At 47.2% G+C, this 25218-nt stretch overlaps 1 protein-coding gene across 3 annotated transcripts; it reads left to right on the top strand.

Annotated features, from left to right (window-relative positions):
• The first annotated feature begins 819 nt into the window (after positions 1-819).
• NOS3 (nitric oxide synthase 3) lies at positions 820-24897 on the top strand. Of its 3 annotated transcripts, none has more exons than XM_044679781.1 (26): positions 820-945; positions 2905-3054; positions 4099-4247; positions 5192-5354; positions 8470-8561; positions 9264-9405; positions 9854-9993; positions 13532-13706; positions 14386-14487; positions 15231-15425; positions 15514-15587; positions 15889-16033; positions 16438-16542; positions 17720-17787; positions 18356-18472; positions 18644-18818; positions 19530-19662; positions 19812-19890; positions 20107-20294; positions 21834-22006; positions 22190-22400; positions 22523-22610; positions 23744-23865; positions 24050-24198; positions 24385-24579; positions 24698-24897. In XM_044679781.1, exons 1-26 carry the CDS (start codon positions 823-825, stop codon positions 24857-24859), a joined length of 3615 nt encoding a protein of 1204 aa, XP_044535716.1. In that variant the 5' UTR covers positions 820-822; the 3' UTR covers positions 24860-24897. The 3 variants fall into 3 exon arrangements, with proteins under 3 accessions (XP_044535716.1, XP_044535717.1, XP_044535718.1); XM_044679782.1 differs by having other exon boundaries at positions 820-959; positions 2952-3054; XM_044679783.1 differs by lacking the exons at positions 820-945; positions 2905-3054; positions 4099-4247 and having other exon boundaries at positions 5214-5354; positions 9269-9405.
• Positions 24898-25218: the final 321 nt, after the last annotated feature.

Genomic DNA, 25218 nt, shown 5'->3' with positions numbered 1-25218 from the left:
CATAATGCTACAGCCTCAGGTTCTTGAAGCCCCTAAAACAGTAAGCTTGAGCAAGGGAGTAAAGATAACAGCCCCCAGGTGACCTCTCAGATCCCTTAATTCTGTTTTACTTACTGTTAACCTCTGTGCTCAGAGGAGCATCTTTGACCTTCTATTTAATCAGCGATGGAAAAAAAAAGGAAGATATACAAGAAGGGGGACCTATAGGGTAGTGGACCAAGATTTGGAGTTCAGGTCCCAGACTATTCCTGCACGTATGATTTTGGCCATGTCACTTAATCACTCCCGGTCCCATTTTTTAACATCCAGAAATTAATATTGGATGAGGTTTTTTTTCCGATGTCCCTCCTGAATTTCTCAAACCCATGATCCTAAATTCATGTCCAAGCTTGGTTTCTCTACTCAAGGTCAGGAACTTGGTTATCTGATTCCTCTTCCCCAACTTTAAGGACCTGGCTCTGACCCACCATTCTGCTTGCTCCCCTCTCTGGCCAACACCACCATCATTCTGTGTTCAGTCCCCAAGGTCAGGACACCTGGGTTCCCACTTATCAGTCACCAAGGCTAACAGGCTCCAAACGGAACCCCAGTGTCCGGGTCCCCCACCCCTCATAGAGGGTGTGGGGCCTGTGGCCTTTACTGCCTCCCAGCTGAGCTGTTCCTGTCCCATTGTGTATGGGGGCGGGGGTGAGGCTAGGGCCAAGCTGCCAACCCTTGGTTCCCCCCAGGCCAGTCCCCTCCCCGCAGTCCCCCTCCCCTCTCTGTTTCCTAAGGAAAAGGCCGGTCCTTAGCTCAGAGCTGCCTAGTCACAGAGCGGCCAACATGGGCAATTTGAAGAGTGTGGGTCAGGAGCCTGGCCCGCCCTGCGGACTGGGCTTGGGGCTGGGGCTGGGATTATGCAGCAAACAGAGTGGGACTCCAGGACCAGAAAACGGGGGGCCACCCGTGGCTGACATCAGGTGAGGGCCACATGCAATGTGGTGCAGGGGAACAATTCGGGACTGCCGTTGGGTTGTGGGTGCCGGGAATGTGAGAGCTCCCACAGCAGGGACACATCCAGGGTTTAAGGATAAGGAAGACTTATCCTTAAAGGTCAGGGGCTGAAAAACAAAAAAGTAGGGCTGGAAAACAGGTCAGAGAAAGAGTAAGGGTTTTATTATGTTCCAAGAGAGTACCAAGGCCTGAGGGGCAATTAGGAAGTCAGTAGAGAGGTTAGGAAGGAGGCTAGAGCTTTCCCAAATCTGTTGAGGAAAGAAGGGGAGGGAGAGATTGGGGAGCTGGGGTGGTAAAGATGATAAATTGGTGGAAGATGGAACACTTTTTCCCTCCGCTTTCCCCATCCACCTACCCAGTCGTCCTCCTTCCCAGAAGACACACTTGACAATTACTTTCCTAAGATGATCATTCTGGGGCAAGAAACCCAGATTTGACCACAGGAGACTTCCAGACCCAATTCTCTGATCCAAGGGTTCTTAATCTTTTTTTGTAACACGGGCCTCTTAGTCGTCTGGTGAAACCTGTAGACCTCATCTCAGAAAAATGTTTTTAAATAATTGAAGGAAGTGCCCAATTTTCCTTAGAGGTTAGTGAAAATGAAGATAAAAATTTTCCCCCGATCCAAGTTCATAGACCCCCTGAAATCTGTCCACAGATCCCAGATTAAGAACACCTGCTCTAATCTTATCTGAAGTTAGCAGCCTCTAGTTCCATCACTGGGGAGTGGGGGGGGGGGGGAATCAATGCTAGTGGGAAGGACGGGAAAGAGATTTAGTTGGGAAGCCACTGAAAGAAGATACCCAGGGGACAGGCAAGGAGGAGAGGGTTTCCAGGCAAAAATGGGGAGTTTGAAGGCAAAGGAGCAATGAGACAGAGACACAGGGGAACAGGTCATCTCTGATCCAAAGGAGAAACCCAGAGCTGCCTGGGCCCCCTCCCTTCCTCCCCCACAGTAGCAGCTCTGGGAGGAAATGATAACACTCCTGAGGCTTCCCTTCACACGATCTCCAGTCCTAAACTAGCCCTTTGCAGCTCTTGATGAGGAAGGGGTCCAAGCAGGAATCTGGAAATCTAGGCAAAGGAATCCTAGCTGACGATTTTACAACAAGGAACTCCATCCAGTCCCCCTGAGGCTCTTGTTATGTCCCTGGACACTGGGGCTAGTTCCTGGTGTGAAGTAATAGGATTCTGGTGCCACAAAAACAGAACCCTGTAGAGGATATGGTGGTTGAGGATTTTGCCATAGGCAAAACTCAGAATTTTCAACTTCAGAATTGTCCAAGACTTGACTCTAAATAAAAAGGGTCCTACACAATGCCATAACTAGGATTTCTGGCACGTAGGGCAAAATGAGGTCAGAGGGAGACAAGAAGAGATAGTTCTCCCTCTTTGGGACGCAGTAAATTAGGAAAAATAGAAACCTTTTTACCTAGAAAGTCTAGCTTGAGCCCTTGAGACATAGCCAAAGATTCCCCAACCCCAGAGGTGGTACTTGAGAGCATGGCAAAAAAGAAAGGCAGATACTGAGAAAGGGGGTACCACAGAAGGGCATCCTTGAGGGGGATGGTCAAGGACTGAGTGATACATTCAGAGAATTTCAAGGACCTCTTCAGGAGAAATCATTTTCCTTGTCAGTTATTCTCAGTGTCCTAGGCCACTGATGGCAAACCTTTTAGAGACTGAGTGCCCAAACTGTAACCCTCACTGGGCATGTGAACCCAGACAGGGGAGGGAGGAAGTGTTACCATTGGGCTGCTGGGCAGAGCGGTGGGTGATGAGAGAGATGTCCGCAGGCGCATGGAGAGAGGGTGGGGAGTAGCTCCCTCCAGCACTGGTGCCATAGGTTCTTGGACACAGCCTGAAGGCAAAGCCCTGTTATATTTTTAGCCCTAGGGGTATGTCTTTGAGGAAACTGAGGGAGTCCATCATGACTCCATTTCTTTACTCCCCAACAGCCCTCCTGTGGCCCGGCCACCTGAGGGACCCAAATTCTCAAGAATAAAGAACTGGGAAGTAGGAAGCATCACATATGACACACTGAGTGCCCAAGCCCAACAGGTAAGCTCCCTGGAACTTGCTACTCCTCCAACCTACCTCTTCTCCTCTTTAGAAGAGAAAACCATTTAGGAGGAGTCCTTTAATCTTTTACAAAGTGAACCATTTAGGAAGAGAACCTGGCACCTCCCCACCTTTCTTCCCCCAGATATGACTCAGAATCACAAACCCAGTACTAATCCCAAATACCACTTACCACTCTGTCAGTACCTCAAACCTTTAAACTGCATAAGGGAGAGAATACTGGACTATGAGTCACAAGACGTGATGATTCTAGTCCCACTTCTGCAAAGTGACTGACGGTCTCAGATTGTCTGTCAAACAGAGATAATAATCACCATCTCTACCTAATTTATAGGAGTGCTGTGATGAGAGAGAGCTAGAAAGACAGACTGGATTTCATTAAGCATTTGCTATGCGCCAGGCACAGAGCTAAGGTTAGGGATACAAATACAACCAAGCAAAAGAGTTCCTTTCCTCAAGGAGGGAAAATTTATATTTTAATAGAAGAAGACAAAAAATGAAAGTAAGCTAGGAAAGGGAGGCCAGGCTTGAGAAGAAGGGGATGACAAGAAGCGGCAATGGCCAGGAAGTGGTATCAAGGCACAATTCTGGACAGGAATGAGGAGAGAGCTCACCTATCAGAGCCTGGACGACCAGGAGCAGAGTCTACCGTTCTGGTGGGAGGAGAATATGGATAATGTCCAGGAGTACATCCAGAATAGTCTAGATAGTTGGGAAGAGAAAATGGAGTCAACAGATGCTCAGGAAAGTACGTGGGAAAGGATGTGCTATTGAAACCCAAAGGACTGGATTGATAACACTCTGATCTTAACCTTAATCTTAGCCACATCCTAACCCTAGCCCTAACTTTACTCCTCCCTCTGACTCCGATCTTGACACCGCATGCTCCCACTAATTCCTACCACACACCCCCTCACCTACCTACTTCAAACTCTTGAACCTCACTTGCCCCCAAGTCTCCTCCCTGAACAACCCCACCAGACCCCATCACCTTTCTGTTATTCATCATATTCTCACCACCAGGACGGACCCTGTACTCCACGGAGATGCCTGGGTTCCCTTGTGTTTCCAAGGCAACTTCAAAGTCGCCCCACGGAGGGGCCCCCGTCCCCTGGCCAGCTACTGATCCAGGCCCGAGATTTCATTAACCAATATTACAGTTCTATCAAGAGGTGAGACCCACACACCCCAAACCCATCCCCTTCACCTCCTCTCTTCCAAAATCCCTCAGCACCATGAGAAACACTGAATAAACAACATGGTGGACAAAAGAGAGCACTGATTCAAGAAGCTAGATTCTGCCATTTATTCACTAGCTACGTAACCTTAAGGAAACAAGTCTGAGGAAACCAGTGAGGAGGCCTCAGTCTTCTCACCTATAAACCCCTTAAATACCTGTTCCAAATTCCATCTGCCAGAATGACCTCACCCTAAAGAAAACAGCATAGTGGAATAGAAAGGAAGGAAACAAATATTTATTAAGTACCTACTATGTGCCAGGCATTGTGTTAAGTGATTTACAAACATGATCTCATTTGGTCCTCACAACAACCCAGGGCAGTAGGTGCAATTATCATTTCAGTTTTATAATTTGAGCAAACTGAGGCAAATAGAAGTTAAATGACTTGCCAGGGTCACACAGGTGGTCAAATTTGAACTCGGGTCTTTTCCTGATTCCAAACCCAGTCCTCTATGCACTCTCCAGAAACAGCATGGATTCAAAGTTTGAGATCCAGGTTTCTTTATTACATGCTTGATCTTGGGCTTCAGTTTCCTCATCAGCAAAATGAGCTCATTGCCTCTCTGATCTCTGAGGCACTATCCAGCTCTTGGTGCTAGGAAACCAGACCACTAGGATCCCTCAGACCCAAGCTCTGACCTCTTCCCATTCTCCACCCCTTAGACCCCATAGAGCCTATCTGCCTTTATCGCTCCAGTTAGTATGACCTCTTATTTAGAAGGCTGAAAGTTCCCTGGGGAGCAATCACCAGACTTTCACACAGCTCCCTCCAGCCCTACTTCCCTCCAGCACTGTCTCCCAAATTTCCAGTGGTGCCTTGAGACTCCTTCCTTCACCTTTTCACCAAACATAGTTTCTCCTTTCTTCTTTCCTCAGGAGTGGCTCCCCAGCCCACGGACAACGGCTTCGGGAAGTGGAGGCTGAGGTGGCAGCCACAGGCACCTACCAACTCCGGGAGAGTGAGCTTGTGTTTGGGGCTAAGCAGGCCTGGAGAAATGCCCCACGATGTGTGGGCAGGATACAGTGGGGGAAGCTACAGGTAAAGAAAGGATAGATGGAAATTAACCTTGGAGGAATAGGCCAGGCAGCCAGGAAAAAGGGTACAGGGTAGCAATGGGGTCAAAAAAGAAAATCTATTCTCTTGCTTGCTGGAAGGCTACTGTCCTTTGTGTCTAAAGGGCATTACTTTATTTTTTTTAAGTAATGAAGTAAGTTTTATTAATTCTAAACTTTAGGGTAAAAAAAATGTGGCCTAATACCAAATTTATGTTTATAATTGTTTTAAAAATCTGACTAAAGATGCATTTTATTCAACCTTAGATATTATCTCTTATAAGAGAATATTTTGACGAAATCTATTTTTTAAGTTTATTTAATTAATTAATTTAGAATATTTTCCCATGTTTACATGATTCTTGTTCTTTCCCTCCCCTCCTCCCACCACCTCCTGTAGCCAACAAGCAGTTCCACTGCTTTTTACATGTGTCATTGATCAAGACGTATTTCCATATTATTGATATTTGCATTAGGGTGATCATTTAGAGTCTATGTCCCCAATTGTATCCCCATTAACCCATGTGATCAAGCAGTTGTTTTTCTTCTGTGCTTCTACTTCCACAGTTCTTTCTCTGGGTATGGATAATGTTCTTTCTCATAAGTCCCTCAGAATTGTCCTGGATCCATTGCATTGCTGCTAGTAGAGAAGTCCATTACATTCGATTGTGCCACAGTGTATCAGTCTCTGTGTACAATGTTCTCCCGGTTCTGCTCCTTTCACTCTGCATCAGTTCCTGGAGATCTTTCCAGTTCACATGGAATTCCTCCAGTTCATTATTCCTTTGAGCACAGTAGTATTTCATCACCAAAAGATACCACAATTTGTTCAGCCATTCCCCAATTGAAGGACATCCCCTCATTTTCCAGTTTTTTGCCACCACAGAGTGCTGCCATGAATATTTTTCTACACCTATTTTCCCTTATTAACTCTTTGGGGTGCAAACCTAGCAGTAGTATGGCTGGATCAAAGGGCAGGCATTCTTTTAGCACTCTTTGGGCATAGTTCCAAATTGCCATCCAGAATGGTTGGATCAATTCACAATTCCACCAGCAATGCATTAGTGTCCCGATTTTGCCACATCCCCTCCAACATTTATTTTGCTGCCATGTTAGCCAATCTGCTAGGTGTGAGGTGGTACCTCAGAGTTGTTTTGATTTGCATTTCTCTATTAGAGATTTAGAGCACTTTTTCATGTGTTTATTGATAGTTTTTATTTCTTTATCTGAAAATTGCCTATTCATGTTAAAGGGCATTACTTTAGTGGCACACTCAGGCTGGCCCCAAGATCCCATCTTCTGTGATCCTCGGCCCACTAGACAATACTATTCTGCTATTGGTAGAGGGGTTGGAGAGAGAATACTAAGCAATTAAGATAAATAGACACAAGCCATAACTCCTTGTAAGGCAATATTCAGTGCAACTCACTTATCATTTGTGAAGTGCTAGGCCTGTAGGAAGCACCATGAGAAGCACTGGATGAACAACATGGCAGATGAAAGAGCGCTGAATCAATAAAGCCTAGTTCTGCCATTAATTCGCTAGCTATGTAACCTTAAGGAAGTCAATTCCCAGACCTCAGTCTTTTCTCTTGTAAAATAAGAGAAGAGGGTTGGATGAGATGATCACTGAGGTCCCTTCTGGCTCTTGATCTTTGATCCTATAAGTAGTCCTACAAACTGTTATAACAGAGACTGAGTAGCTAAGGACAATAGAGGAGAGATTAGCTGAATAAAATTAATTAAAGGAAGGCTTCTTGGAAGAGAACTCTTCTATTTCTTCCTCTCTATCTAAGGTTGGTCATGATAAGGAAACTCCCCTCTGGTTAGCCTGACAAGCTTTCATATCCAAAGAGAATAGAAATCATAAGAAAAATGTTTAGCAACTATACAGCACCATAAGTCTTGTAAAGTGTTTTGCGTATGCTATATATTTCTTTTGATCTTCATCATTCCCTGAGGTCAGTGAGATGATTATCCTTATTTGGCAGATGGGGAAACAGTCTAAAAGGGGTTAAGTGACTTGCCTAGGGACACTAAGCTTGGAAGTGTCTGAGGAAGGATTAAAAATTTGGGTCCCCAGATTCCAAGTCTAATACTCTCTCCACTGTTTCCTAGCTGGTCATGCTTTAGGTCCCTTAGTAGTGGGGCCTACCCTTGCCTTCAAGGAGTTTACGATCTAATAGAAAGAGAAAATTTTAGACACATAGGAATAAGAGGGATCCCTAATGATCACAACCTGCTCCCTCTCAACTATGTGGGAAGCAAACCAAGAAAGGGGCAGAGAAGCTGTTGGGGAAGAGAGCATGAAAATATGCCCTTTTGTTCAGCTCCTGGAGGAGGACTAAATACTATTACTCATTATGTGTTAGAACTTTTTTTCAAAACCCTCACCTTCCATCTTAGAATCAATACCGTGTATTGGCTCCAAGGCAGAAGAGTGGTAAGGGCTAGGAAATGGGGGTTAAGTGACTTGCCCAGGGTCACACAACTAGGAAGTATCTGAGGCCAGATTTGAACCTAGGACCTCCCATCTCTAGGCCTGGCTCTCAATCTACTGAGCCACCTCACTGCCCCCTATTAGGGGTTAGAATTGAGAGGCAGCTGTGATGTAATAAAGGACAATGATTTTCAATCCTGGCTCTGGCACACACCTGCTGTATATGACCTTGGACAAAAGTTTTAAGCCCTTTGAACCTCTGTTTCCTTAACTGTAAAATGGACATAACCTTTACACTTCCTTCCTCAGAGGGTTGTTATAAAGATCAAGAGACCTAAGAAGAGTTGGCATACCTATAGTAATGGAAGATTTACAAAGCGCTTTCCTTATAAGAACCCACTGAGATAAATAGTAAAGATGTTATGATCCCCATTTTACTGATTAGGAAACTGAGGCTAAGTATGGGAACTTCTGTGACTCCCCCACTTACATAGCTGTATGAGAGTATTCAACTTGAAACATAAACCTGAGTCTCTGACTCCAGTTCCAACGTTCTTGCCCCCAACTCCTTAGAAAACTCTAAAACACCATATATATAAATACAATCCATGATTGTTTTCATCACTGGATCCAGTTCCCTGACTCTGTCCTGCTGCTCTAGGTATTTGATGCCCGAGACTGCAGTTCTGCTCAGGAGATGTTCACATATATTTGCAATCACATCAAGTATGCCACCAACAAAGGCAACCTTCGGTAAGTGGCCTAATTGTGGTACCTTCTCTCATAGACACACTCTCAATACTGAGAACTGCCCTGCTACCTCTTTACATCCTTCCCATCCAGGATTTGATACTCTAATTCTAACCCTGATGCCCATAAGACATTCTTCCCTCAACTCCAACAACGTTCCACTCTAAGACCCCTCCTAGCCCAGACTGGGACTCTTCCTGCACCAGAGCCTTAACCAGCACTGGGCCACTGGGGCTTTGCCTCAGGGTGCCTTCATGGTGATGGAAAGAAAGATATATTTCCTCCTAAGAAGGAGGATGCACTTCTTCCTCATGATAATTACTATCATGGGCCTCCCTGAACCACCACAAAGTGTTGTTGCCTCTGAGTTATCATGTCCTGAATCTTCTTGGCATGATATACCTCTTCTAGAGTTCACTATCCTCCTAACCTCTGTGGAAGCACAGTATATCTACATCTGTGATCTGTCCAGATCTCACCCCAGTCCTCATTAAATTTGGCCTGAGGTAAAAGAATTCTAAGTCACAGCTCTGCCTTCTACCGTGTGGTAGAAGATCCCATTCCTCATCCCATTCCACTCCATTCAGATTTTCTCCCTCCCATCCTCAAGCACAGCCTTCCCTCAAAGTCCTTCAGCAAATTTGTATAGGAAGACTATGAGTATAGAGAGTATATGGGAAGATCTGATGTCATCTTCTTCCCTAGCTCAGCCATCACAGTGTTTCCTCAGCGTTCCCCAGGCAAGGGGGACTTCCGTATCTGGAATAGTCAATTGATCCGATATGCAGGCTACAGACAACAAGATGGCTCTGTCTTGGGGGACCCAGCCAACGTGGAGATCACTGAGGTAGGTGATAGGGTCAGAAACTTGGCCAACAAGAAATGGAAGAGGTGAGATTGGCCACAATGGAAATAGATTGGAGATGAGGAATGTGGGATGGCTAATGTGGAGATTATTGAGGTAGAAAATGAGGTGCTTGGCCAATTTGGGGGTCACTGGATAGTAGAGGAGACAAGGAGCCATTGTAAAGATTATTGAAGTGAAAGATACTTTTATCATTTTATCATCAAGGTGGGAAATGAGGGATGGCCATTGTGGGGGCCACTGAGGTACGGTGCCTGGCCAACCTGAAAAACATTAAAGTAGGAGAGGTAGGGTAACCATGATTGGATCATTGAGATAAGGATGGGAGCACTTGGCCAACATAAAGATTGCTAAAGTGAGTAATGTGAGATGGCTAATGTTGACCTCACTGAGGTAGGGAAGGATCATTCTCTGGAAACTCTCTCCTCAGCTCTGTATCCAGCATGGCTGGACCCCAGGGGATGGACGCTTCGATGTGCTGCCGCTGCTGCTCCAGGCCTCCGATGAGCCACCTGAACTTTTCCCTCTGCCCCCAGAACTTGTGCTAGAGGTGCCACTACAACATCCTACGTGAGTGGTATGGGAAAAGAGGGAGGAGTGGCCAGGGGTATGATGGTTTGGTCTGGAGGAGCTCCTGAGCACTTCCTGGATTCCTCATTCACTCGTTCAACAAGCATTCATTGAGGAGATACATTACAGTGGATAAGTCAATGATGGGGATATAAGAAGTATAAAATGGAGTCTTTATTCTCCTGGGAATAACGGTCTAGCAGAGGTAAAGAAACATGTACACAAATAACCATAATACCAAGAATAGACATGGAAATAGAACATAAGCAAAGTGTCCCAGAAACAATCCCAAGAAAGAGGTAAGAAGGCCAAATTTCACAAGCCTCACCTCACCTGGGGTTTTAGTTCTCCTTTCTCCACCATCTCTATCAGGCCTATACCTTCAACTTGAGGCATCTGATAGCCTTCCTATAATTCAACACTTACCCTAACCCTTATCTGGCTTCTTGAGATTATAAATAATCCCAAGACTCCCCTGGCCTTGGCATGAGTGTCTCCTTTCTCCACCTATTATGTGCTTTAGACAAACCATTTGGATATTCAAAAGGACTTGATCAGTGACAAAAAAAAGGAGTCACACACTTATAATCACAGATGTGACAAGCCACCAAATGTGGAGATATTAGTCTAAGAAAATAACAACAACAATATATACTAGTCCCTCCTTCCACCAAAGTCCTCCATAAATCCACCAGTACTTATTGTTTACTCTGTGTTGGGCCCTGGGCTAAGTGCTAAAGATACCCAGAAAAGGAGGAAACATTGGCCCTGACCTCAAAGGAGCTTACGGTCTAATGAGGGACACACGTGAATAATGAAGTACACATATAAAGTCTACTAAGAGTAGATGAAGATGACAACAGTGCCCTCCACAGCCAAAGAAGGAACTGTTGGAGTTTGAGGCAGAACAAAGCAGGCCATCTGCCACCATGTTTTGTATATTAAGATTTCTATTTCCTGTGTCTCCTATCAGGACATGAGCAATATGGAAATCTGTATTACGTGAAAGTAGGGGTTATAATCTATTTCTGACTATTCACCGCCTCAGGAAAGGGGGAAAAGGGAAAGGGAGGGAAGAAGAAAACCTGAAAATTTTAAATGTTATCAAAAATTACTTCCACATGTAACTAAAAAAATATTTGGGAGGAAAGAGTAGATGAAGGGCAGTCTGAGAGAGAAAGACATTAATAGATAAAGGGATGGAAAAGATTACCTGCAGCAGGTGACAGCTGAACAGTCTTGAAAGAAACCAGGGAAACTAAGAGGCAGAAGGGAGCGGACAGTATTCTAGGCAGGGTGGACAATTGATGCAAAGACACAGGCATGGGAGCTGAAGTTCCATGTTTGGGGAAGACAAGTAGGCCAGTATATCTGGAATGTAAAGAGTGTGTAGGAGAGTTAAGGATGAGAAGACTTGAAAGTCAGAAATCGGTCAGGTTATAAAGAGCTTTAAATGTCAAACAAAGGAATTTATCTTTGATCCCAGAGGTAACAGGCAGCTACCAGATCTCACTCAGCAAGGGTGTGAAATGGTCAGACCTAGAAAAATCATCTTGGGAGCTGGATGGAAGATGAAGCGGAGTGGAGAGAAACACGAGGCAGACAGACCAGTCAGGCTATTGCAATAATCTAGGGGAAAGGTGACAAGAGAGATCTAGGGCTGTGACTGTCTATGTGGAGAAGAGATATATGGGAAAGATGTCGTAAGGGTTGGATTTAGAGGGTAAGTGACTGTGAGGAATAAATATGCCAAGGGTACAAGCCTGGGTGATTCTAAGAATGGTAGTACCCTCAAGAGGAAGAGGGAAACTCAGAAGAGAGTAAGGTTGGGGGAGGGAAGTTAATGAGATCAGTCTAGGACACGTTAAGTTTGGACTACAACCAGTTGTCCAAGAGGCGTGGTGATTGTAATTTAAGTAAGAGACTAGGCCTGGATCCGAGAAAGACAGAAAGGGTCCAGGTTATAAAAGGCTTTAAATGTCAAACATTTGATCGTCAAACCCATGAGAGCCGATGAGGTCACCAAGCAAGACAGCATAGAGGAAACAAAAGAAAGGGGACCAGAACAAAGCTTTGGGGGGCACCTAAGGTAGATGGACCATGGAGGAAGAAACAACAAAGAAGACTGAGGAGAAGTCAAAAAGGAAGAGCACTAGGAGAGTGAGGAGAGAGCAGCCAGGAGGAAAGGCGCCAAATGCTGTAGAGAGGTCGAGAAGGACCAAGACTAAGAAAAGGTCATTAGAATTGGCAGAAGTTACCTTGGTTTCTCAAAGGTTAGACAAGTAGAACACAAATTCTAATAGGTCTTGGGAAGCTGGAAAGACTTCTAGCACAATCCCAGATAGAAAGAGAAGCACAATTTAAAAAGGCTTTTCATGGGAAGAATGGCCAGGTGAGGAACAGACACCTGGCTATAGTAGCTCATGACAGGTGTGTACCACACAATTGTGCCCTGCACTGGTGAAGAGAGAAGCCTTCAAAGCATTTTCCTAATACCTTATAAAATGCTTTCTTTGCTCACAAAAAAATAAAAATAAAAATCTATGAGCTATGGGGCTTAGTAGATCAAGAAGCAGGCCTAGAGATAGGAGGTCCTGGGTTCAAATCTGACCTCAGAAACTAGCTGTGTGACCCTAGAAAAGTCACTTTATCCCTGTTGCCTAGCCCTTAGAGCTCTTCTGTCTTGAAACTAATACCCAGCAGTGATTCTAAGGAGTTTTCTAATAAATAAAAATAAATGTTTGTTGATCAATGGGACCCTAAGAGGCAGAAATGAGGAGGATCTGACAGAAGCAAAAGGTTGTATATAAGCCAAAAGGCAGGAGATAGAATGTCACATATGGAGAACAATCATTAGATCAGTTGGGCTGGAGGGTAGACTTCCTGACAGGGAGGATGCTTACACTTCATACTTCCCTGGGTCAGTGCTCTCATCAGTGAGGGTTCATCTTCCTAAGGGACAGATCACAGCCAATCCATGACTTTTCATCCTTGGCCATTTTTGCCCGAGCCCTATAAATCCTCCAGAGGAGATCTCCCCAAGTGGGGTTCTGAGTGGTGTGTCCTACTTCATATCTCCCCTGCCAAGGAACCCTTCACCCAAAACCCTCCCAAGTCTAAAATAAAACCAAAACACACACACACACACACACAAATTAACTCCATGAAATTCCTACCTACTCTAAGAAAAGGGTGATTTTATCATCACTACAGAGAAAAGAGGTCGCTATCAGTTCTGTGAATGGAATAGGGTTGTTTTGGGTTTTGCATTTCTCATAATCCATGTTTAGTATAGAGCCTGACACGTCGTAGGTGTTCAGTAAATGATTGTTGACTTAACTATAGGTCAAAGAAAGTTCTACAGGGAGGGAAGATGGGATTTGAGCCTTGAAAGATGGGCAGGATTTCAGTCAGTGGAAATAAGGGGATGGAGGCCATTCTAGACTGAGCTATGGCTCAATCCCAGCTGTAGGTCAGACACGGGCCTCCTGTTGATGTGTTATGGTGTCCCTCTGCCATTTTTTTCCACCCCTGGCAGGCTGGAGTGGTTTGAGTCCTTGGGCCTCCGTTGGTATGCACTCCCGGCCGTATCCAACATGCTGCTGGAAATTGGAGGCCTGGAATTCCCTGCAGTGCCCTTCAGTGGATGGTACATGAGCAGTGAGATTGGCATGCGCAACCTGTGTGACCCCCACCGATACAACATTCTGGAGGTGAGGGCTTGGGCAAGGACCAGCCACAGTCCCGAGGGTACCATTGTGATCTCAAAGAAGAAGATGGGAAGGTGGGAGCTCAGCGATACCTCTGGCATTTCTGTGCAGAAGCAAGGAAGAATGATGGGAAAATGGGGACTAGATTTTGGAGGGGAAAGGGGGAGATCAAAGTAATTTCCCCTTCCTATGCTTCCCTTACAGAGAAAAAGCTAAGTCAACCTCAAACCCACCAATGTCCATATATCCCAGGCTCTCCCTTAGCTAGCTCTCTCTTTCCAATAAGTGTTGCTGCATTGCTGCTCATTTTGAGGGAATTTGACAAGATAACCCCTGTAGGGCCAAGATAGCCATGGACTGCAAGTGGGAAATCTCCAGGCTCGCTTACTCCTGTGAAGAGCTTAGGGTCTGGGGCAGCTAGGTAGCACAGTGGATAAGTGCCAGCCCTGGAGTAGGTGAGGACCTGGGTTCAAATCTAGTCTCATTTATTTCCTAGCTGTGTGTCCCCGGGCAAGTCACTTAACCTTAGTTGCCTAGCCCTTGCCACTCTTCTGACTTGGAATGATACTAAGACAGAAGGTAGATGTTTAAAAAAAGAAAAAGAGCATAAGGTCCTAGAGACTGAGGAAATTGTCTTCCTACCCTCTCCCTGCCAAACCTTTCCATGTACCCTTGTTCCCAGGATGTGGCCGTCTGCATGGACCTGGACACCCGGACAACCTCGTCTCTGTGGAAGGACAAGGCAGCTGTGGAGATCAACCTAGCAGTGCTACATAGCTACCAAGTAAGAAAGCAAAAGACGATGGGGAAGGAGGGTTTGGAAGTGGGAAAGGTCCGACTGCTGAAAGTTATGCTGGGGTTGTAGACTACTCATGCCTCACTAAGTGCCCAGAATCTGGGCAGATCTAATCACAGCATTATAATAAGTTTTGGGAACCTTATAGCTTATAGAACCTACCATTTTCTAAGTACTAGGAGGGCAAGTTATAGTTTGATGGAGTTCGTTCCAGTCAACTTGCAACAATTTACAATATGTCTTGGGTAGCATTTATATATCACTTTAAGGTTTACAAAGCATTTTCCATATGTTATCTCATTTGAGCCTCATGACAGCCTTGCAGAGGGGGGGTGGGAGAGTGCTATTATTATCCCCATTTTATAGATGAGGAAAGTGAGGTTGAGAGGTTAAGTGATTTGCTCAGAGTCACATAGCTGAATCAAAGGTCTTCTTTTTTTCAAGACTAACACTATCTACCCAATACACCCCGTAACTATCCCAAGGGACTTGGTATACATACACATAGTGAATCATAAGAGCAAAGGCTATATGTAAAATGAAGCTACCTTGGGTAGTTACTCGATTGGTTATGGTACTTCAAAAAGTGTAGAACATAATGGATATTGTAATTTGTGGGGAGCAGAGATAGATCTGGAACCTGTCAGGAACAAAGATAGGATTTATGAGAAATTGCAGCATGGAACTGAGCCCTCCCACTCTACTCTTCCCTGCCTTCCTTTCTCCCCCAGCTGGCCAAAGTGACCATTGTGGATCACCATGCAGCCACAGCCTCCTTCATGAAGCATCTGGAGAATGAGCAGAGGGCACGAGGTGGCTGCCCCGCTGACTGGGTCTGGATTGTGCCTCCAATCTCTGGCAGCCTTACTCCAGTCTTTCACCAAGAGATGGTCAACTACTTCTTGTCACCTGCCTTCCGCTATCAGGTTTCTATGTCTCCCACCCTGATGCCCCTTTATCTAACTCCCCACTCACCTTGGTCACTTGCATTGATCTCTGATACTTCCACTCTAGCCTGACCCATGGAAAGGGACGACAACGAAAGGCACCGGCATCACCAGGAAAAAAACCTTTAAGGAAGTGGCCAAGTATGCAATCTCTGAGCTCCCTCCTCAGGTCCACAAATCCCTCTGTGCACACCAATTCCCCCAATCAGTCAAGGGGCCCCATTTATGATCCCTTCCTCCAAGCACATGATGGCTCTGCCTAATCCATGGCCCCCCAACCCACTCCCATGTTCCCCAGCTACAGGACCTTCCTTCCAATGATGCCCATTCCACAACGGTCCCCTCCAAGGAACCCTCTACAGGTCTGTGTAACTAACTGCCCTTCATCATTGTGCCTTCTGTGGACTCTGTTCATTCCTTTTCCAATCCCTACTTCCACCAGTGCAGTGAAGATTTCAGCTTCCCTGATGGGTACAGTGATGGCAAAGCGGGTGAAGGCAACGATCCTGTATGGCTCAGAAACTGGTCGGGCCCAGAGCTATGCCCAGCAGCTGGGCAGGTTGTTCCGGAAAGCCTTCGACCCTCGGGTACAGAATGGGGAGGCGGTGTTGGGAGAATGGCCACCCAGAGCAGGGTGGGGAAAGCTGGGCAGGGTGTGGAGGGTAATTGAGGGAAATACATTAGGGAGACAGATGAGCTGACGTGTTGTAGGAGTGATGGCTGAAAGGAGCTGGAAGGGTGAGAGAGAGAAGCTGGGAGACAGCAAGAGTCCAGAGAGAGATGAAATCAAACTCCAGAGGAATCAGGACAGCACTAAAGGCCAGGGACATGGGGAAGGCAAGGAGGATAGAGACAAACCTAGGTCAAGCCAGTATTCAGGTCACAGAAGAGGAGGTCAAAGTAGGAAGAAGTGGGGTAACAGGAGCTGCTGGAAGACTGGACTAGGGCGATACCTCTCCCATAACTCCACACCCCTTCCATATCCCCCCAGGTCCTTTGCATGGATGAATATGACGTGGTGTCCCTGGAGCATGAGACCCTCGTCCTGGTGGTAACCAGCACATTTGGAAATGGAGATCCTCCAGAAAATGGAGAGGTGAGGACCAAGAAGAAAGAGGGGCCCCTAAGGAATGGGGATGAGGAGGGGGCCCTCAGGATTAGCCAAATAGATGGAAAAGGAAATCTAAGAAAAGGCTAGGTGGTCAAGTGGTTTCCTTCCATTTATACATCATTTGAGCCTTTGTCCAATCCATATCACACACACAGACCTGTCATTTCTGATACCATATTGCCATTACTTAAAAGAAGCTAATGGCTCAGGGTAAGCCTAGAGAAGCTTCGCAATTCATTCCTGATACCCTGCCTTCCCCTCTGATTCCTCTGCTATGAGGTAATTAGTGTGCCTAGTTTGAGAAATACGGACAGAGTGGTTGGGCTTTCTTTAGACATGGATTACGAGGGAAATAAAGAATATGGGTATTCTTCATACTTATTTAGAAAATAAAAATACTATTTATTTAGACAATAGGACATTCATTTATAATTATATTATATACTGCTTTCTACCACAAAATATACCCTTTGGTTTAAGTATTTTTATGGGTTATTTATTAAGTACCAATTTTGAGTCCCTTGTTACTAATTGTAGCTGTTATCAGTTCTTTCTCTAACATCCTGCCATCCACAGGATGCCCACCAGTCATTTTCACTGCTTATGCCTCCTGGATCTCTTTGAGCTTATAGTGAGGCTACCGGCAAGAAGGCTAGTGTTCCACTGTGAAACACCTCTTTGGCATATTTCTCCTACTCACACTAAGCAACAGATACCCTCAACAGACTCCAATTCTTGCTAACTCTGCCATTAGGCACGTCACCCACTCAAAGCCTCAGTTTCCTTATTTGTAAACTAAGGATAATAATATTTGCACTACCTATTTCATGGGGTTATGAGAAAAGTGTTTTATAAACTGTGAAGAGCTCTATAAATGTGGCTTGTCACCATCATAATTATTGTTAAGTTCTGGGGACAAGCCATCCTCAGCAGCTGTCTAATTCTGTGTCTGAGTTCAGCTCTCTCCCAGTTTTCTGTCCTCCAAACTGCCTCTCAAAAGTACTACAAGGTCACTGGGCTATTTCTCATGGACAATTTCTCCCTTTAACCAGAGGCTGACTGAATCTGGCTTTGAAAAGGGCCAGACCTTTACTCCTTCAACATAATCTGAAACAGAACAAAACGTGGATTTTAAACAGTTATTTTCTTCACATCCCCACAGAGGTTTGCAGCTGCCTTGATGGAAATGTCTGGCCCCTACAACAGCTCTCCCAGACCAGAGCAGCACAAGTAAGAAAGAAACTAGAGTCGGAGGACAGGGTGGGAAACCATCTGGGACATGGGAGGGAAGGGGGCCCTCGGTTTCCTATCATATCTTGATTCACTTGATGACACATGCCCCTTAGTGGGAGTGAGCCATCAGCTCTAGAAAGCAGGCCCACCTGGGCCCAGAATGCCCCCAAGCCATGTGAAGCCTGATCCACTCCAGCCCCAAGGTGGAAAGACCTCTGGAGATTGGGTCAACCAGAGGCCACTTTCAAAGAAAAGAAAGGGCATGCTTCATGGCAATATCTTCAGGTTAAGCCTCCTGGGTACCAGGGCCCTGCCCCATAGAGCTGAGCAGAGCTCAGCACTAAGGAGAAGGGCCTCTCCCACCCCAGGAAGGCAAAGGCTCACAAGCACTATTTCTCTGGATGTGTCTCTGAGTTCTGGTGATGTCTGTCGCCCTTCTTCTCTGTGTCTGTCACCCTCTTCTGGCTGTGTCTCTGGGATCAGGCGATGTCATCCATTGTGTGGCTGTCTCCGGGGTGTCAGGGCACTCTGTGACATCCCTCCCCCCTTGCGCTTCTTTTTCCAGAAGCTACAAGATTCGCTTCAACAGCGTCTCCTGCTCAGACACTTTGGTATCTTCCTGGAGACGGAAGAGGAAAGAGTCCAGTAACACAGACAGTGCAGGGGCCCTAGGAACGCTAAGGTCTGGGGGCTAGGGAAGCTGGGGAAGGGAGCCTTGAATACCTTCATGTCTAAGTGTCTGTAGTGGATTGGACTTGGCAGGGCAGAAAGACCTGAACATTCTCGGAACCAGGGCCAGGGAAGCCTTGAGAGAAGCCTTGTCCTTTTTGATCTCTCCCTCTTCTCCTTGCAGGTTCTGTGTGTTTGGGCTTGGCTCCCGGGCGTACCCCCATTTCTGTGCTTTTGCCCGAGCAGTAGATACACGACTGGAAGAGTTGGGAGGAGAGAGGCTACTGCAGCTGGGCCAGGGGGATGAATTATGTGGCCAGGAAGAGGCTTTCCAGGGCTGGGCCCAAGCTGCATTCCGGGTGAGTCCCCAACCTGGTCCCAGCCTCCCACCCAATTCTAAACTCTGACTTCTATCCCAAATCTGAAATCTAGTCCCCTAACAACCACTCATTTCTGAGACAAGGTACCACAAGCCAAGGGCATCTCTATCCCTGATGCTAGTCTCTCATCACTTTCTTCCTGTCTTGAATCCACTTTTCTTTCCCCATCACATATTCAGCCCATCTTATCACCTTCATTCAACAAGGCTAATAAATTACTACTATGTCCCTGTGTTATGGGGGTCAGAGAAAGAGAAGGCATGGCCTCCGAGCTCTGAGAACTTAGGGTGACACCTACAAGGGAACAGATGAGAGGACAAGAAACAGAAAAAGAGCAGAAAACAATGCAAGGCAACTCTAGGCCCTGATGTCAAGTCATGAAATGCACCGTTAGAAGGGCTGGGCCCTCGGCTCTCTTTAACCTGCTCTCTTCCTTTCTATAGGCTCCTCTCCTAAAACTACAATTGCTAAACTAGTTTTACTGAGACTTCCTATTCCAAGGAAGGATTTGAGCCCAGACAGTGGCCCAAGAATTGGTCTTAGAATCCCAAATTACAGTAAATACTTCCCTACCACTCCCCCACTTTCTTTTCCCCTTCCTCCTGAAGCTCCCCCTCTGAGCCACTAGAATTCTGGGCCAAAGGAAAGCTTCTTACCAGCCTACCCCCTTCTCTCTCTCTGCCTGAAAAGGCCTCCTGTGAGACCTTCTGTGTGGGAGACGATGCCAAGGCTGCTGCCCGGGATATATTCAGTCCCAAGAGAAGTTGGAAGCGCCAAAGATACCGCCTGAGTGCCCAGCCTGAGGGGCTCCAGCTGCTACCGGGTAATGTCCTGAGCTCCAGGTCCACCCTTCCGTAGGTTCTCTACTCTACCTAGGAGCTCTGAGGGCCTCTCACATCTCACCCCTATGCCTCCCCAGTATCCCATGTTCTCTGGTTCCTGAGTCAGGCGCCATCTCTCTCTGCCCTCCAGGCCTGATCCACGTGCACAGGAGGAAGATGTTCCCAGCCACTGTCCTCTCAGTGGAAAACCTGCAGAGCAGCAAGTCAACGTAAGGGCCACCTGACCTTATCCCACTATTCTCCCTCCTGGCTGCTTGGTCCCTTACTCTCTTAACCCTGAGGAGTTCCTCCTTTCTTTTTTAACCCTCTAGACTCTCCCCCCACCCCCGTGTGCCTCCAGACCCCAATCAAAAGTATCCCTTTCCCCATTATGTCCCTCCCTACTACCACTGCCCCCATCAAGTTCTCCTCCCTCCCTCCATCAGCCGAGCCACAATCCTGGTGCGTCTGGCCACAGGGGGGCAGGAAGGCCTACAGTATCAGCCTGGGGACCACATTGGAATCTGCCCCCCCAACCGGCCTGGCTTAGTGGAAGCCCTGTTGAGCCGTGTGGAGGATCCACCCCTACCCAGTGAGCCTATTGCTGTGGAGCAGCTGGAGAAGGGGAGCCCAGGTAAGGTACCTTTCTCAATGTATCACATTAGACTCAAAGCAGGTTGTGAACCCCCCATGTGGCAAGATTCCCAGGTAGGCAGCACCCTCAAGCTGCTTGAGGTTGTAGCTAGGAACCTGCAGCTACCCTTTTCCTCTCTGACCAATACGAATAATCCATTCCTTTAATCAATCACCTGTAAGCAGAATGCTTTAAAGGCATCTTTACTAGAAAACTAAAAATGCCAAAGCACAAAAGGGAAATTACAGAGCCCAAGCTTGAGGGGAATGTGCCTGTGTGATGGAGGTGAGGGGGAAGAGATAGTCCAGGTGCCTTGTACACAGTACCTGCATGGTAAATATTTGGGGGATTGTACTGAATTGGACACCAACCCAAGCACGGGTGACCTGACCTCAGATATTCTGGACAGTATAGTTTCTAGAACAAGGGTGGGTCTCTTTCCCAAAATCTGTCTTGAGGGATGCCACATGGGTGGCTTTCCCTTCCCATGGCCTTCTGCCAAAGCATTTTGTGATCTAATCACAAAGACCCCTACCATGAATTACCACTAACATCAGGTACCACAGTCAGTGATGGAAAACAAAGTCAGAGAAGGAAAACAAGAAAAACACTACATGAAAGCACAGTTAGTACCTGAACATTTCACTGAAGATGCCACAGGGCCACACACCAGTGCTCTCTCCTATCCTTGGGAAAGGGTGGATAGGTCAAGTGCCAACTGACTGAGGCCCCTTCCTAGACTGGAAAGAGATCTGGCTTTGGAGTCAGGGTAGACAGGTTCAAATCCCACCTCCACTGCTCACATGTGCCACAGTGGATAAATCACCTAAGCTTTGGGCTTCAATAATACCTGCTCTAGAGGGTTGATGCAATAAGAGAAGGTAAGTAAAGGACTTTGTAAACTTTCATGGCTTTAGAAATATCAGAAGATGTTTCTTCCAGCAGGATCCCCTGTCCCTTCACTGAATATCCAGCTCCTACTTTGCCTACATTTACTGAGAGGTTCAGCGCTAAGGGATACATAGCCAGTATGTGTCAGAGGAAGGATTTGAACTCAAGTCTTCTTGTTTTCAAGAGTCAGCTTTCTATCCATTACTTTATGCTGACTCTTGAAAGAGACTAAATTTCCACTTTTAATTCAGAAAAGTCATGCTCCTGGTCTGTGGTTAGTTCTTTATCCTCAATAATTTTTTTTAACCCTTACCTTCTGTCTTAGAATCAATACTTAGTATTGGTTCCAAGGCAAAAGAGTGATAAAGGCTAGGCAATAGGGGTTAAATGACTTGTCCAAGGTCACACATGCTAGACTGTATCCAAGGGCAGATTTGAATCCAGGACCTTTCACCTCTAGGCCTGGTTCTCAAATCCACTGAGCTACCCAGCCATCTCCTCCCTAATCATTTTTGTGAAGGGAAGATCCCTTATTCCTAAAGACACCTCAATTCCCATAGAGAAAGCAAGCCAGGTAACATCTCCAAGCCCCCGAGCTCTATCTTAGGGCCCACACTTCTCTTATGATTCCTGTTTTCTCTCTTCAAGGTGGCCCACCCCCAGGCTGGGTTCGAGACCCCCGGCTGCCTTCATGCACATTACAACAGGCTCTCACCTTCTTTCTGGATATCACCTCCCCACCAGGACCTCAGCTCCTTCGACTTCTCAGTACCCTGGCAGAAGAGGCCAGTGAGCAGCAAGAGCTAGAGGCCCTCAGCAAGGTAGAAGAGAGGGGAAAGAGAAGGAAGGAAGGAAGGAAGGAAGGAAGGAAGGAAGGAAGGAAGGAAGGAAGGAAGGAAGGAAGGAAGGAAGGAAGAAAAGGAAGGAATGCTAGTGTACTGAGGACTGAGATGTTTCCAGGATAAAGGGTTCCCCAGACTCCAGTCTCTCTGTCTCCAATCCAGGATGCTCGACGCTATGAGGAATGGAAATGGTTCCGTTGTCCCACACTTCTGGAGGTGCTGGAGCAATTCCCATCAGTGGCACTGCCAGCACCTCTCCTCCTCACCCAACTGCCTTTGCTCCAGCCACGGTACTACTCAGTCAGCTCTGCACCCAGTGCCCACCCTGGGGAGATACACCTCACAGTGGCTGTGCTGGCCTATAGGACACAGGGTGAGACCTAAATGGGGAAATCAGGGAAGGGGTAGGAAGGATATATAACCAGGCCTCAGAAATGAAAGCCAGGAGTCTCTGTCGTGTCCATTTTACCAATACTGTCTTTTCTTTTTCCCTAGATGGGCTAGGCCCCTTGCACTATGGGGTCTGCTCCTCATGGTTAAGCCAGCTCAAGGCTGGAGATGTAGTGCCCTGCTTCATCAGAGGGTAAGAGTCCCAGGAAAGGATTTTAGGTGTTATCTAGTTCAATTCCCTCATTTTACAGAGGAGAAATCTGAAGCCCAGGAAATGACTTGCCCAAGATACTGATCAGCAGAAATGGGATTTGAACCCAAGTCTTCTGATTCACCACAGAGGGCAGGAAAAGAGAGAAGGGACATTAAGGGAAGAGTAGAAGATCATACATGGAGGAGAAAAGCTGGGGGCTCACATTTTGTGCCAATCCATGACAAGAATCTGGATATCCTACTTCTCTTCAGCTCCCAAGTGGCAAATTTCTAGATACAGCAAAATAGATTGCATACTGGAAATTGACATCTCCAAACCCCTACTGCATCCTGGGAACTGAATTCTGGGTCAGTTAACCATCTTTAACAATAGTTTCAGCTAGAATAGTAATATTGAGAATAAGAAGCTTTATTTTGCCTGGCAAAAAGGAATGCTGCCCCATTTTCCCTGCTTCCAGAAATGTATGGGGTTTGTTTGCTTGTTTTAAAACCATCACCTTCCATCTTAGAATCAAAATGAAGTATTGGTTCCAAGGCATAAAAGTGGTAAGAGCTAGGTAATTGGAGTTATATGACTTGCCTAGGGTCACACATTGAGGAGTGTCTGAGAGCAGATTTGAACCTAGGACCTGCCATCTTTAGGCCTGACTCTCAATTCACTGAACCACCTAGCTGCCCTAGAAATGCATGTTTGAAAGTAGGACTTATAAGAGTTCCCAAGATGCCCAAAGCAATAAGATCCACCTAAACCCTGTTGGTTAGGGGATCTCAGATATCACGTAGTCCAATTTCCCCATTTTACAGATAAGAAAAAAGCCCCAGAGAAGTGAAATGACATAAGGCATACAGATAAGTGAAGATGAGCCAAGATAAGGGTCCGAGTCTCCTAACTTCCTGGTCCAGTGTATCTCCCATTATACCACACCAATGAATGTGAAACCCAAGGAAGTGGTATTAGTAGTACTACTAGTGATAGTATTTATAGTAATTCCCTGATAGATCTTGTCTTCCAGTCTGATTCATAAAGGGCTCCCTAGGTCCCCACCCTCACCAGCCTGGACAATCAGCCTTTCCATTAGCAGGCAGGGTCTTGACTTTGTGCCTTTCACTCAGGGCTCCATCTTTCCGGCTTCCATCTGACCCCAGCGTCCCCTGTATCCTCGTGGGGCCCGGTACAGGCATCGCCCCTTTCCGTGGATTCTGGCAGGAACGGCTCCATGACATTGAGAACAAAGGTAAGATCTAAGGCTGTGAGAGAAGGCAGGGCTGGAGGCCTCCATGGAGCCAGAGTCCTCAGACAAGAAAAAGCCTGGGTGAGGAACAGTGAGACATGGGCAAGGAGCTTGGGAAAGCAAAGGGGGGAGGAGGGGCGCGGGTTAGACACAGTCGGAACCCCTCCTAGTTACAAGTTGTTTCCAGGACTGCGTCCGGCCCCTATGACCCTGGTCTTCGGGTGCCGATGCTCCCAGCTTGACCACCTTTACCGGAAGGAGGTGCAGGATGCCCAGCATCGGGGAGTCTTTGGCAGAGTCCTTACAGCCTTTTCCAGGGAACCCGATAGCCCCAAGGTTGGGAAGGGGCCAGGAGGGAGGGAGGAAGTGGCATTGGGGGGAGAGGGGGAATGGAGAAAAAAAGGAGATAAGAAGGGAGAGGAAGAAAAAGGAAAGGAATGGCAAAATGGGGAGGAAAAAGGGAGGAGCAGAGAAGGGCAGAGCTCCACCCGAGCCCTTGGGACCCTTTCCTGCCTCCTCCAGACCTATGTGCAGGACATTCTTCGGGCTGAGCTGGCCTCAGAGGTGCACCGTGTGCTGTGCCTCGAGGGCGGCCACATGTTCGTCTGCGGAGACGTCACTATGGCGACCAGCGTCCTGCAGACGGTGCAGCGGATCCTGGCCACAGAGGGTGGGATGGAGCTGAGCGAGGCCGGAGATGTCATTGGGGTGCTGCGGGTAAGAGTAGGCGGGCCCGGCCCGGGGCAGACTAGGGACAGGGTGGGCATGCGCAAGAGGGAGGCGCGGGCATAGCCAGTCGGCCCAGCCCTGTGCCTGAGTTCCCGGCCTCCCACAGGACCAGCAACGCTACCATGAGGACATCTTCGGGCTGACGCTACGCACGCAGGAAGTGACGAACCGCATTCGTACGCAGAGTTTCTCGCTGCAGGAGCGGCAGGCGCGGAGCGCCGTACCCTGGGCCCTCAGCGAGCCCACCCCGGAGACCCCCGAGTCTTGAGGCCCGCCCACCTCCATTAAATCCTCTAGTTTTGATAACTCTGCCTCGGCCTTATCTTCGAGCCCCGGGCTAGGGGGCTGGAGCGCCGACCCAGCTTGGGAGGAGGGGGCCCGGGGTAGTTCTGGCGGTGCGCGCTACCCGCCTTTCCAAGGAAGAATCCTGAGTCGCACCCCTCCCCCACCTCCACTGAACCTGTCTGTACCAGAAGGCTTGGCCTCTGTGTGCCGTGTCCCTTTCCAGGTTGAGCATCATTTGCACCGTGGCGTGGCTCAAAGCTAGCGTGCTCCCTTCCTCCAAAGAGATTTTTTCTTATAAGTACTGTAGCACTCCAGAATGAAGGCTTTGACTCCCATGAAAGG

The sequence above is a fragment of the Gracilinanus agilis genome, chromosome 5, assembly GCF_016433145.1.
Source record: "Gracilinanus agilis isolate LMUSP501 chromosome 5, AgileGrace, whole genome shotgun sequence".
In the NCBI taxonomy this organism is placed as follows: domain Eukaryota; kingdom Metazoa; phylum Chordata; class Mammalia; order Didelphimorphia; family Didelphidae; genus Gracilinanus; species Gracilinanus agilis.
Note: the sequence above shows the minus strand (reverse complement) of the source record. Positions and strands in the feature narration are given on the sequence as shown.